Below are 13,222 nucleotides of genomic sequence, written 5' to 3' on the forward strand. Positions count from 1 at the left end.
CATCACCTGCCCTGCATATTGAAGGGTAGTCCGATAAAGGATTCCGGGGGGCGTGGCCCTGTCCGAAGCCTGGGGAGGTGAGGGCCTAAGGCATGCCCCCTATCGGTGACTCCGGGGGAGTTCCTAGTTGATGTGCATCAGCAGGACTCCCCCTACTGGTGGTTAACCCTTCCTGGACTTCAAGTGGACGGGCTGAAGTCAGATATAGTCGGTTAGGACCAATGCCTAAGTCAATACCGCTCATCACCTGTAACCAATAAAGTTGTGGCCTTATTTAGCCCATTAACCTTAACAATTGTGCCATGTGTCATTATTTCCTTTGGGGGGGGGGCGGCGGCGGGAACTCACCACGCAAGAATTTTTACTCGTGTGTCCTTAGAAAACAGCCACTCTGACATTGCTGCATGGTTTTGCTGTTCTAGATTTCATCAAAGCAAATGCTCTTTGGTCACACGGCGTCAGTGACATGCTTGGCCAAGGCGAGGGACTTTGAGAAGCATCCATACGTGGTCAGTGCTACTGAGAACGGGTCAGTCGCTTTGCATTTCCCATGACGTGCAACCATCTCTTCATTTCAACGGTGGGAATTCTCAGAGTGGCAAGGAAGGATGCAATCTCTTCTTGAACAGTAGGCTGGTGATTCGTGGCTTTGGGGAAGAGCAATCCTTGCTAGACAGGATCCATCAGGAATATCTCCTGGAGGAGCCCCATGGAAGATGGTTCTGCTACTCCTTCCCCAGGGGACAGTCTTGGGGGGAGGGTCCTCAGCGCACGAAGCTCTGGCAGATGTATCAAAACAAAACGAGCGCTCCAATATGCCACAGCCAGTAAACATAAGTGTGGCATATATAAAAAGCATGTTTTTGAGCTCTTCGGTCTCTGAATATGTGCACCTGAGAATGATGAATGCCTGTGTGAGATAAAATATTTTAAAACCACCCTTCAGCCAAGGATTCCTAGGCAGTATACAATAAGCATGAATAAAAGTATTCATACACAACATAAACACCATAAAATCAGTGGCCTTCGTAGCAAACAGAAAGGCAAAAACCCTAAAAATTACTGAGCAGGACTAAAGCAACACAATAATTTAAAATTCCTGGGCATATAAGAATGTCTTCTTAACCTCACATCCAAAAGATGTAGAGACAGCCCCAGTCTTACCCCTTTGGGGAGGGCATTCTGAAGCCACCACAGAAAAGACCTTGTCCTCCTGTTTTCATGCATCAAGAATGTTTGCTAGAGCGTGGTATTGGCTGAAGATTGTGAGACATTTTAAGTCAAGCTGCTGGCACACCCAGAGGTGCTCCTTCGGGCATTTGGGTTAATGCCAGCTTCTTGACCTGAGCTCAGAAGCCAGCCAGCCAATGTTGTTTGCTTTCAAAATATGAAAATACCTGGCTGAAGCAGTTAAAGTACTGCAATGTGCTTCCGTGAAGTAGCTTGTGTGGTTATAATTGTATGTGTCCCAGCAAATGCGATGAAAGTTGATGCTTACCAATAATGTGATGAGACAGGAAAGAAATGTTTGAGCTTTGGACATTTTGATAAACCACTGGATTTCATCATAATATCCACCATGTCTTCCTAACCTCACTTTTCGGAATGAATTTCATAGTGGCAATAATAATAATAATAATAATAATAATAATAATAATAATAATAATAATTTATTTATACCCCACCCATCTGGCTGAGTTTCCCCAGCCACTCTGGGCGGCTCCCAATTGAGTATTAAAAACAATACAGCATTAAATTATTAATTGAAGGATTATAAAGGATGGAGATATTTAAACATGATCTTGGGGCCCTTCACAGAGGCTGGTGCATCTGTGGACATTTCTAACAGAAGGTCATTCAGGTGGTCTGCAAGGTCCAATATGTATCTTTCTGGATGTTTGTGATGTTGCTGACAATCCGCATAACATCACAATGGGCTGAGAAAGAAAGAGAGAGGCTACCAGGGCTTTGCATGTATGGATGCACTAGGGTTTTCTTGCTCTTCAAAAGAATAGTGCCAAATAAAATAGATTTAGGCTGCATTCCTATACTACACTTATTTCCAAGTAAACGTGCATAGGAGTGGGCTGTGAAAACATTTTGATAGACCTAACAGAAGGCATGTTTACTAAATTTGAAATAATTTTCACAATACAATAAAACAATAAGCTTCGGCAATATGAGCTCACGACCCTTGAATTCACACTGATGGTTCTGCAATGAGGTGCACATCCCACAGCTGTCCTCAGGGTGTCACTGTTTGTTCTTTGCCCAGATTGACACATTTTTCTGAGCAGCCCTGATCCTGGGCAGAGAGAAAGGGGAGGGAGGATGCTTTGCAAAGCAGGCAGTTCAAGTTTAGTGAAATGAAAATCACTTTCTGCTCTTCCAGTAAATGATAGCTGCTGTGACAAGTTGACGAGCTGTAATGGGAGCCATAATGGCCGCTTTTGTCACAGGCCTGTCGTGCCCTTGCAGGTAGCTATGGCAGCAGCCAGCTGCAATTTCCAAAGCAAAGTGAGGCTGTGCTGCTGCTGCTGTCTGGCCTCCTCCCTCCACCCCAATAAACAGCAGCAGTTTCCCTCAGGTTTCCCTCTGCAAGGCAGCCACACAAATGGTCAGTCCTCTGTGCCGAGGAAAATCCCCCAAGCCACAAGAAATTATTATTCTGACTAGGTAAAGGTAAAGGTACCCCTGACCGTTAAGTCCAGTCGCGGACGACTCTGGGGTTGCGGCACTCATCTCGCTTTATTGGCCGAGGGAGCCGGCGTACAGCTTCCGGGTCATGTGGCCAGCATGACTAAGTCGCTTCTGGAGAACCAGAGCAGCACATGGAAACACTGCTTCCCTTCCCACCAGAGTGGTACCTATTTATCTACTTGCACTTTGACGTGCTTTTGAACTGCTAGGTTGGCTGGAGCAGGGACCGAGCAACGGGAGCTCACCCCATCGCGGGGATTCGAACCGCCGACCTTCTGATTGGCAAGCCCTAGGCTCTGTGGTTTAACCCACAGTGCCACCCGCGTCCCATTATTCTGACTACTTGGCTACAAATCATATCGGATGGAGAGTAACAACAAACTATTTTATTTTTTACAGGGAAATGTGCATCTGGAACGTCATCTGTGGGCAGTGTGTGGAGAGCACGAGGCTTCCCTTTCGGCACACAGCAATTTGTGTAAGTACAGCCAACTTCACGGTGAAGAACTTCTGTCCATCTGCCCATTGGGACTCTCTGCACCAGCCTGGATGATGCTTCTTCCATAAGTTTCTTAAAATAAAAAACAGATCCACTGAAATGCTGTTCTTCCTGGAGCAGATTGGGTCACTAGAATCTCAGCAAAACAACGACCATTAGTACTAGCAACCTGAGCTGTCGGAATACAGGCTAGCTCTTTATTTGCTGTTCAATGTCTCTTTGGTGCAGTTGTTCCTGTGGGCCCTTTCTGCCTGCTGGTCTTTGTCCTCAGTGCCAGGAGTTAGCTGTTCCCAGCACTGCAGGGGTAAATCATTGGGCTTGGTAGAGGTGGACGCTCCACTGGTGGCCCCCTCCCCCCCATCAGGCCAATGAAGGCCAGAGAGGGAGGGAGGGAAACAGGTCAAGCTGGGCAACTGCTAGAGAGGTGGCTGGTGTGGATGCCACTGCTGAGGAAACATATCAAAGTGCCACACCTGCTGCCCCTGGATATCCTCTCCTTCTCACCCATGGGGCAGAGAAGATGCACACCTGCTGGCAAACTCAGCTGAGGACCTCAGGATATGGCAAGGATGAGCACCTGGACCAGAGGAACCCGGCAGTCTCTTTCCAAAGAGATCAAAGCAAGCCACAAGGGAGGTTCCAAAACCTCTTGGGTCTATTCGTCAGGCAGGCGAGAAGTCTTACCTGCTGGCCCCAATCCAGCTGCTTGCAGGAAAGCTGCAGGTGCCTTTTCTGTGCAGCAGAGCACCTTTTAGCATTTTTTTCATAGTCTTTGAAGTGTGCCCAGTGTGGTGTCTCCCCATGGATTGGGATGGGTTGCAACCATTTCTCTACAAATGTCAAGCGTACGCAATGCTCATGCTGTTTATATGAGTTGTATTCCATTTGCCGCTTTGGGGTTATTTGGGTCCTGATTCTATTATAAGCTGTACAAGTCTATTGTACGGCACTAGAGAGGGCTGGGGGTGGGGAGGGAGATAAATGGACCATTTCATCCACCGCTTGCACAGGACCTCTCTGCTCTGGGCACCACTGGGGTGTAAATCCATGGCATGGGCTTCCCTATGGAGGTCTATTCATTTGCCAGGGAGGTGCCAGGAGTCTCTTTTTTGTCCACCTTTGTCACAGCACAAGAGGCTTGGGATTTGGAAGAGGAATAGTCACCCTAGGGTAGTGGTGGCAGTCTTCTTGGGGAGTTCTCAGTGCAAATCAACACTTCGGAAGCCGCAGCCCTCGTTGGAGTCAGCAAATTCCCCACCTAAGAGTAGCCAAAAGGCATTTTAATGTGGGTGACAACATTTTGCTTTCTAGCATGCACACCAGAACCCCATGACCGAAAGCAATCCCTCAGCGGTCTTCTCGTGGCTAACCTGTTGTGGCTTTCCCCGTTTGCTCAGTATTACCACAGCTCGTTCCGCATGACGGGAGAGGGCTGGCTCCTCTGCTGTGGGCACTATAACGATATCCTCATCATCGATGCCAAGGCGCTGTCTGTGCTTCACACCTTGACGTCCTCCCAGTCTTCGGATTGGATCAGCTGCATGTGCTTAGTGCATTCCCCCCGCATCCAAGGTAGGTCAAAGCTGTGGGAATGTTCAGAGATGCAGGAGAGGATACATTGTCTGATTATATCCTTTTCCAACTTGTGTTAACAAGTTCACAATTTAGCAGACTAACATTCCCCTTTTTAAACTTGCAGTGGATGTGTTTGCTCAGGCTTGCTAAAGCCTCTATAATAACTGTTCTGGTATTTCCCCCTTAAGGTAAAGGTAAAGGTACCCCTGCCCGTACGGGCCAGTCTTGACAGACTCTAGGGTTGTGCGCTCATCTCACTCTAGAGGCCAGGAGCCAGCGCTGTCCGCAGATACTTCCGGGTCACGTGGCCAGCATGACGAAGCTACTCTGGCGAGCCATTTACCTTCCCGCTAGTAAGCGGTCCCTATTTATCTACTTGCACCCGGGGGTGCTTTCGAACTGCTAGGTTGGCAGGTGCTGGGACCGAGCAATGGGAGCGCACCCCGCCGCGGGGATTCGAACCGCCGACCATGTGATCGGCAAGTCCTAGGCGCTGAGGTTTTACCCACAGCGCCACCCGCGTCCCTATTTCCCCCTTATTCCCTCATAAAAGATAAGACACGACACAGTCTTCTACAAAAGTATAAAAAGAGTTTACTCACATATCTGTGCTGGTCCCAGGGGGGATAAGGTACTATTACCGTAGCCCAAGATCAGTCCAGAGTCTCTAGCAGGGTAGACGATCACTAGATGAGACGTGAGGTCCGAGACAGGGAGCCGGGCGGGGTAACAGGAACGATGGTAGGGCAGAAGCAGGAGTCCAGGCGAGGAACAGGAACACTGGTAGGGCAGAAGCAGGAATCCAGGCGAGGAACAGGAACACCGGAGAGTCAGAAACAGGAAGCCAGGCGAGGAACAGGCACACTGGGAGTGCCGAACAAGGACTGGGTAAAGCAGGTACTCCACAACGACGTTGCTCCCGCAACCTGGGACCGGGCTGCCTGACCTTTATCTTCTTCTAAGGCCGGGGGCGGTCCCGGCCCCCAGAAGCCCCGCCTCTCTTGGCCTTAAGGCGAGCACTCCTCCTGGGAGACACCAGTTCCCTTCGCCTCTCTGCCCTAAGCCTCTGCAGATCAGGAGAGGCCGAAGGGTTACTGGGCCCCGGGGGAGGCTCACCTGTAGCCACTGAGTCTTCCAGCACCTCTGGGGCCTGAATGATTTCACCTGGTGCCTGCTCTTGAGTTTCCTCAGCATCTAGGCCTTGCCCCAGTTCAGCCGGCCCTGGAGGCGGGGACTCCTGTGCCGGCTGGGATTCCTCCGGATCGCTCTCAGACTCGGAATCCCAGGCCATCACACCATCATTCTGTTCACAATCGGATCCCAGAAGGCAGACTTAGCTTAGAAAAGTAACATACACTTGGAAACTATTCCATAGGAAGACAGTCCCTTTGTCCTCTCTTGGCTGGAGCCAAGAGAGCATCTTTGGCTAAGCAGATGTTGCTTCTTCGATGCATGTAGTGAAAGAGAGAGAGATGGCTGCCCTGCCCTGCCCTTTTGTCGTTACCTGCACAGGTGAGGCCACGCCCACCTCTAGTCACATGCAGAGGAAGTCTGTCCCAGCCCAGAAGGAAACAGGAAGTGTACCTGCTAGCTGGACAAACATTCCTCCCCATGTGTAAACATGTTCACTCTAGGAATGTTGTACTTGACCGCTCCTGTGTTTCACATCCCACAAAAGCTGGATGTTCCTGTGGGACTGAGGCCAAAGGCTCTTCACCAGGCAGGGCCAGGACCAAAAGGACAGGCTGTGGCATCCCTGCTATAGACCCTGCGGCTGCAAAGCAGGATCTCCGCTGAGTGGGTGTGCAACTGCTTGGCCAGCCAGTCTGTTCCTTTGGCCCTCCCAGCTGGTTTCCACCTGAGCCCTGCTTTCTCCAGGCCTTCAGCTTCCTCCTTGACACCTTTCGCTACTCTCCGCTGCCCCCTCTGCACCTTTCTCCCTAGTCCCTGCCCTTCTTTCCCCACTTATTCCTGTTCCTTTCTGTAGGGATGGATTTCGGCACTAGGAGAGGATATACGGCTTAGTTCTTTTTTATTTTTTAAATGATATTTATTACTTTTCCAACAATTTAAACACAACACTACCCCAAAAAAAGAAAAATACAATACAATACAATACAATACAATACAATACAATACAATACAAAAACACTACATAACACTGACACATTAAACTAACATAACCAGACAAAAACAGTTTAAAACACATCAAACAATTTCAATATCTTATCTTTCATTCACTTATTTCCACAACCTCCTCACACCTCCCTTTTTGTATTCCACTTCTATTAGTTGTTTCAGCAATTCCTTTCCATCTTCCTCTGTTTTCTATCCTATAATTATCTTAACACATTCTAACCTTATTTTTCCTTTAATACTCTATTAATCTATTTATACTTAATTCCTTATAACATTTCTACTAAAGCCATATCACTTCATTCCAACATTCTTCTAGCATTCATTAATTTTACAATGTTTCTGTAAATAGTCTTTAAACTTTTTCCAGTCTTCTTCCACCGACTCTTCTCCCTGGTCTCGGATTCTGCCAGTCATTTCCGCCAGTTCCATATAGTCCATCAACTTCATCTGCTAGATATACGGCTTAGTTCTTACCCTTCCTTGCTCATGTGAGTGAGATCAGCAGAGTACCATACTTGAAAGCTAAGCTTTTGGAGGGCCTGAAAGGACCTTGGCCCCTAGGAGTTGGCTTGTATGCCTGGGAGACGGCTGTTGTCAGGGAAATCATTATGAACGGGCAGCTGCAAGAACCAATATTTCATGCCACCATAAGGAAAGAGCTGGGGGGAACAGCTTCCAGTCAGGAGGAAAGGTGGCTCATTGGCATTAGCTAGAGATCCTGTTCTATGGCTTCATCCTAACAAGCATCTTTGCTCCTTCATTTCACACAACCAGCCCATATCCTCCTGCCTCTCCCCCTCCTCCGTGCCCTTTGCCCTTTTGTTTTGGTTCTATCCCCTTGCTGTGTGGATTGCTCTTCCCATTGAAAATATGTCTCTGTTGCTTTTTCTCACAGAGGATTCCTTAATAGCCGTCTCTGCAACAGGAACCCTTAAAGTCTGGGATCTGTCCTCATCAGTTAGCAGGATACGGGTAAGGAGCTACAATCTGGGCTGGCAGGCCCCATATGTCAAAATGCTAAATTCTATCCCTTGTGAAATGTTGTACTAGTTTTCTGCAGCTGCTTGATTTTTAGCTTTTATTCAGGATCAGAATTTTTGAATCATCTGCAATGAGCAGTGGCTAGAAGAGGAGGAGGATAATGCAGATTATGGCTAGAGGAACGAGGAAGGGCCTGTCTGGCTCTGGGACTCTTAAATCCGGAGGCTTCTGCAGTCAGCACAGTATCACAATTCTGAATGCTAGATTTATATTTACCTATTTAAGTTATTTTCAGCCAGACTTTTGGGGTCAAACCTAAGGAACTCTGATTAAAACATTAATATGATTAATAGCAAAACAATCCATAAAATAGTAGTCAAACTGTTGGAGTGTTACAGTGTCTGCTGTGGGTGTAGATATTGATAGCGGAGAGACATGTTTTATTGCAGATGAAGGTGGCTGGTTTCGCTGTTACAGATGCACTATGGCATTTCTCCTCTCTGCGCTCCTTCCAGCAGAAATAATAATAATAATAATAATAATAATAATAATAATAATAATAATAAATGACATACAAAATTAACTTCTATAATAAGAAATCAGTCAAATCAAAAATTTAAAAAGGAGTGGAAATGTTTTGATATGGCAAAATATTGCTCAAAAAAAGATACGCTAATATGCCTAGATTAAAATGTGAAGTACTGGATGGAAGAAAAATTAGTAATGAAAGATAATAAGAATATATAGATGATTTGAGAAGGTTGTAGAATGCAAAGATTATTGTAAATTGTATATTGTGGAGGAAATCGAATGGGGGCGGAGGGAAGTGGGAGGAAGGAGAAAAGAATAATATGATGGATTCAGGAAATATAAATGTAAATGTATGTGGGGGATGGGGAAGACATGGTGTTGGCTTTGGCACATCTGTATTGTAATGTAATATGAGAAAACCAACCAACCAACCAACCAACCAACAAACAAACAAACAAACTCTGAGGAAAATAATAATAATAATAATAATAATAATAATAATAATAATAATAAAATGTCCTAGCATTAGAAGAAGAATATTGCAGGGGTGGTGCTGGGAGCCTTAAAGGTGGGCGACCCCCACCCCCCCCCAGCCTGTGCGGATGCAGCCTGTTGCAAAGGCAACCTTTACATCTTCCTGCAAGGAACCACCTGGGTGGTTGGACATCCCTCCTGCTGCCTCTGGGAGTTCTTTGGCTGCCCTGCTGAGAGACGGTGAGAGTGTCATTTGGCTCATGCAATTCTGATTGCAGACTCTGGAATGCCTTCAGTTGTTCCCTCATTCTTTTCATAGCAAGGCCAAGGTCTTTATACCAAGAGCACCCTTTTATTAGGATGACGACTGGCTTTTTCTTGTTCAACGCACCCATGCCTTGTTTTATTTTGCTTTCAGGAGAGGCAGAATATTCATGAAAGGGAATCCAAATCTCTGGACTGTGCTCCCTGCCGCACCGTCAGATTTTGCACCTTTACAGAAAGGCTTCTTCTTGTTGTGTTTTCCAGCTGCTGGAAGGTACATGCTACAGAATCGTGCCATGGAATATTCTCTTTCTCTCTCTCCTTTCTGTAAAACCTCAAGAGCTTGTGGAATCCCAGATGATTAGTGAACTCTCCATGGGTGAAATTGCAAAATAAAACCCCAAATCTATATATGTTGACAAACTCATGAAATCTACTGTTGTTATGTTGCTTTAATTTTTTAAAAAGATCAACATTTGCCCAAGTTGGAAAACGAAATAAAACCAGAATAAAGGCTTACATCTTCAATTGCCATTTCTTTATCCATCACTGAATTGAAGCAGACTTTCCGCTACGTGAACTGTATCAATATTACAAAATCAGGCCTGTGACTCTGCACAGCTTCTGTTGGAGCCAATTAATGAGTTGCACAAGAGGTTTTCACCTTGACTTGGCAATTTGCTCTGTCCAGGGAGCTCAAATGTTTGCATGATGCTCCCTGGCCTGAAATAAATACACCCCCCCCTTCTCCCACCTGCCCCTGATAAGAGGAGGAAAGAAGAGGAGGCAGCCCAGCAGCTCACACAAGCAAGAGCTACAAATTATTATTTATTAGCTTACATACCACTTGTGGAGCTGGGCAAATACGTTTTGCCATTGCCGGATTTCACTTCTTTACGGACACTGAATTATCCATGGAATGATTCGAACTGCTCCTCCTGACGTAATGAATGAATGAATGGAGCAGCCATTGATAAAGAGCCTCCATGTGGGGCTCTAGGTACCAGACATCCCATTTTACATGGAAATTGCAGTTAAAACCCTTCTTTCCCTTTGGGAGACTATTGAGCCTTTGCTCATCAGAAGCCGCTATTAATGTCAGTGTCTCGATGGGGAAACCAGTATTTCTTTCTTTGACTTTAGATATATGATTACTGTGACTTCTCCTTGCTGTGGACTGAATTCAGCCCGAGTGGACAGTCCTTTGCAGGAGGCGAAGTCCTCGCCGCTCACAGACTCATCATCTGGATGGAGGATGGCCGTGGCTTCATCTACCAGCTGCTGAACAGGTGGGCTCAGATGGGAAGCACACAAAGAAGTTTCAGGCACCAGCTGAACTTGGGGAGGCTCATGATGAAAAGCCCCCGGTCACAGCGATAGAAGCACAAGAGGCTATGCTCAGTCGCCAGCCTTTGTTGGGCCAGGCAGGGGGTGAGATTAGCCATGTCAGGAACCATGTCAGCTGGCCGGGTGTGTGTGTGTGCCTCAAAGAAGGAAGTGCCCCATAATTACTTTTAGCTGAACTTGGAAGTCTCAGACACTCCCTGCTTGTCGTCTTGATGCATTTTCAAAGTTTTGACCTTCACTCCTCCCACCTTTCTCTTTTACTTATCCAGTGGTCTTTCGCGAAGCATCCAGCCATGCAATGGACGACCGCTCAAAGAAACCCTCCACCCTCAGTTACTTTGTTCTACTGATGTGGGAGATGAGAAGGTAATGCAGTTGGGCTCCAGAGCCACCTTGGCAGCCAGTAGCAGCAATCTGTGGCAAACCAAAGGCAATTCGGCTGGGGCATTGCCCACCAGCTTAGGGTATCTTCTTCATTAAGGACTTTGAGATTGCTTTTTGAATATCTTGCCTCCGCGCATGGAAAAAAAGAGCAACACTGAACACAGCCCGCCTCAGCTTGAAAAGTGGCTCTCTTCTTCCTTTGTGGAAAGAAGAGCTACCCAAATGATTTCTGCATTAAAGACTGAAAGGTGACAAGAAGGCATAAGTGCCAACTCCCTGGGGCCTTGGGTGTGCAAGCACCCACAAAATTCTCCATCAAGGAGCTGGGCACCCATAAATTTCAGTGCCAGGGCCATGCATGCTGCTTGGCAACCATGGCCCTGGGCATTGAGGGTCATGGGGCCAAGCTGGCACTCCTGCCTGAAGGTGATTTCACAGGTGGCAGACTCAGACATCAACCCTCCCCAAATAAGCAGCTGATATAGAGCTCTATTTTCCCCCTTGAAGTAACATCTAAACAAAGAAAAACCCCTCATCCTGAATCCTTTTACCCTCCCAGTGAATTCAGAGTGGGGGTGTGATGCTCTTTGACTGCCTGAGCTGTGTAGTTATGGGGCATTCTCTGGTAGGTGGGTCGCTTCAATAACCCTTGGCCTCCATTGCGTGCGATGTTCTCAGATTCCATGATGACATTAGTGAAGTCAATGTGGGATCAGAGAGTTGACACTGGGCCTTGCTGCAAGATCTAATTCATGGGCTTTCAACTCTGTTAGGCGGTCCATTATGGGTGAAAAGATTCTCCAGACTGGAAGACCATTTGCAGACAAGTGCTGGCCTTCCTTCTAGGCTTGTGGGAGGGAAGGGTAATCTTCCAAGAGAGGCTGTAGATCCTTTTTGATGCACTGGAGAGAACTTTAGCAGGGAGGCTCTAGCATACCCTCCAACGTTTGACAGAGGAAAATAGGGAAATGCACAGGATGGCTTCTGCATTTCCAGGAATGCCATAGTTAAATCGTGGCAATTGGAAGCTATACTTCCTCTTTTGAGCCAGTCCTGGCAACTTGCTGGTCTCACTGAGGGCTACTGTAATTTTAAGAATGCTAGAGGTAGATTCTCCAGGTGATTGCCCCAAACATACTGCCCTCCACCTTAACTGCTCATGAGCAACAATGGGCCACCCCATAGAGATATAGACCTACAACCCCCGCCCCCTTGCACAAACCCCAGAGCCGACTCCATCCCTGCCAAGAGCTTGTTCTTTTGCACATCTTCTAGTGTAATATATGCCATCATATGTGCAAGCAGGGACTTCCTGCTATTTACATTGGCCATACCATTTACATTAGTATTTACATTGGTCTATTATTCAGTATGCATTATGCAAGAGAATAAATGGAGGCAAACGAGACATTAAAAATGGTGATACTCGGAAACCATTTAAATCTCCCTGGACATTCACTCAGAGACATCGGAGCTGGCCGGGCTGAAGCAGAAAGTTTCAAGAGGAGGCTCGTGAGATGCATTTCAGATGCAGGTTTGAGCTCACGCGAGACTGGCAATGGCTGCCTCAGAGTCACTATATCTGGGAGTGGTCCTGCAGCAGGTGTTTAGCAAATGGTGTTCATCTTGCTTTGGCAGCTTATTATCCACTGGGATCAGCCAGTCCTCTTGTACGAACCCCAGTTCACAGTGGTAGACCACCGGCTTTGCTTGTGAGAAGTCCCAGATTCAATTCTTGGCAGCCCCAGGGAGTGTTGGAGAAGACTATTGTCCAGAACCCTGGAGGGGTTGATCATACATGATGATGTTGATGTTGTTAGGTGGGCCAATCACTGAGTTAGCTGGGCAGCTTTCCTGTGCCCCTGTGACTGGATCTTCCACCTTTTCCACTGGACTTTACTGGCCTTTGACTAGGCGTAGTAATGGGACATGCCTCCCTCTTGAGTTGCAGACTAGACAAGAGTTTCAAAAAGCATGGGGAAAATGCAGCGAATACTTTGCAAAACAGTGCCCTAAAATACATACCTGGACTTGTTTCAATTAATGTCTGCAGGAGACTTTGTGGATATTTAAGTTATAATTAGAAAAATCTTAATAATTATTCATAAAGAAAACAGCTTATAAGAAGTAAATAAGGAGACCAGATACAGGATAAAGGAAGTATTTTATTTGGTTGTTTGTATTGTTGTATGTTATGCTTATTGTATTTCTGTATTGGGGGTGGGGAGTTTATGTCATGTTGTAAACAAATTTTTCAAAAATTTTTTTTTAAAAAGGAATATGGCCCATATTGATGTGACCCTTTAGCCATGCTCCCGGGACATCTGC

The 13,222-nt window shown here is 46.6% G+C and overlaps 1 protein-coding gene across 3 annotated transcripts in view; it reads left to right on the forward strand.

Annotated features, from left to right (window-relative positions):
* Positions 1-13,222, forward strand: part of WDR72 (WD repeat domain 72) — a 79,738-nt gene that overhangs the window by 5,968 nt on the left and 60,548 nt on the right. For 2 of the 3 annotated variants that reach the window (XM_077918700.1, XM_077918702.1), the window contains exons 3-9: positions 423-529; positions 3,100-3,178; positions 4,597-4,771; positions 7,809-7,885; positions 9,318-9,437; positions 10,307-10,452; positions 10,780-10,876. In XM_077918700.1, coding sequence (XP_077774826.1) covers positions 423-529; positions 3,100-3,178; positions 4,597-4,771; positions 7,809-7,885; positions 9,318-9,437; positions 10,307-10,452; positions 10,780-10,876 — 801 coding nt within the window. The remainder of the gene's footprint in view (positions 1-422; positions 530-3,099; positions 3,179-4,596; positions 4,772-7,808; positions 7,886-9,317; positions 9,438-10,306; positions 10,453-10,779; positions 10,877-13,222) is intronic. The other variant, XM_077918703.1, reaches the window with a different exon arrangement.

This window comes from Podarcis muralis, chromosome 14 (genome assembly GCF_964188315.1).
Source record: "Podarcis muralis chromosome 14, rPodMur119.hap1.1, whole genome shotgun sequence".
Taxonomy (NCBI): Eukaryota; Metazoa; Chordata; class Lepidosauria; order Squamata; family Lacertidae; genus Podarcis; species Podarcis muralis.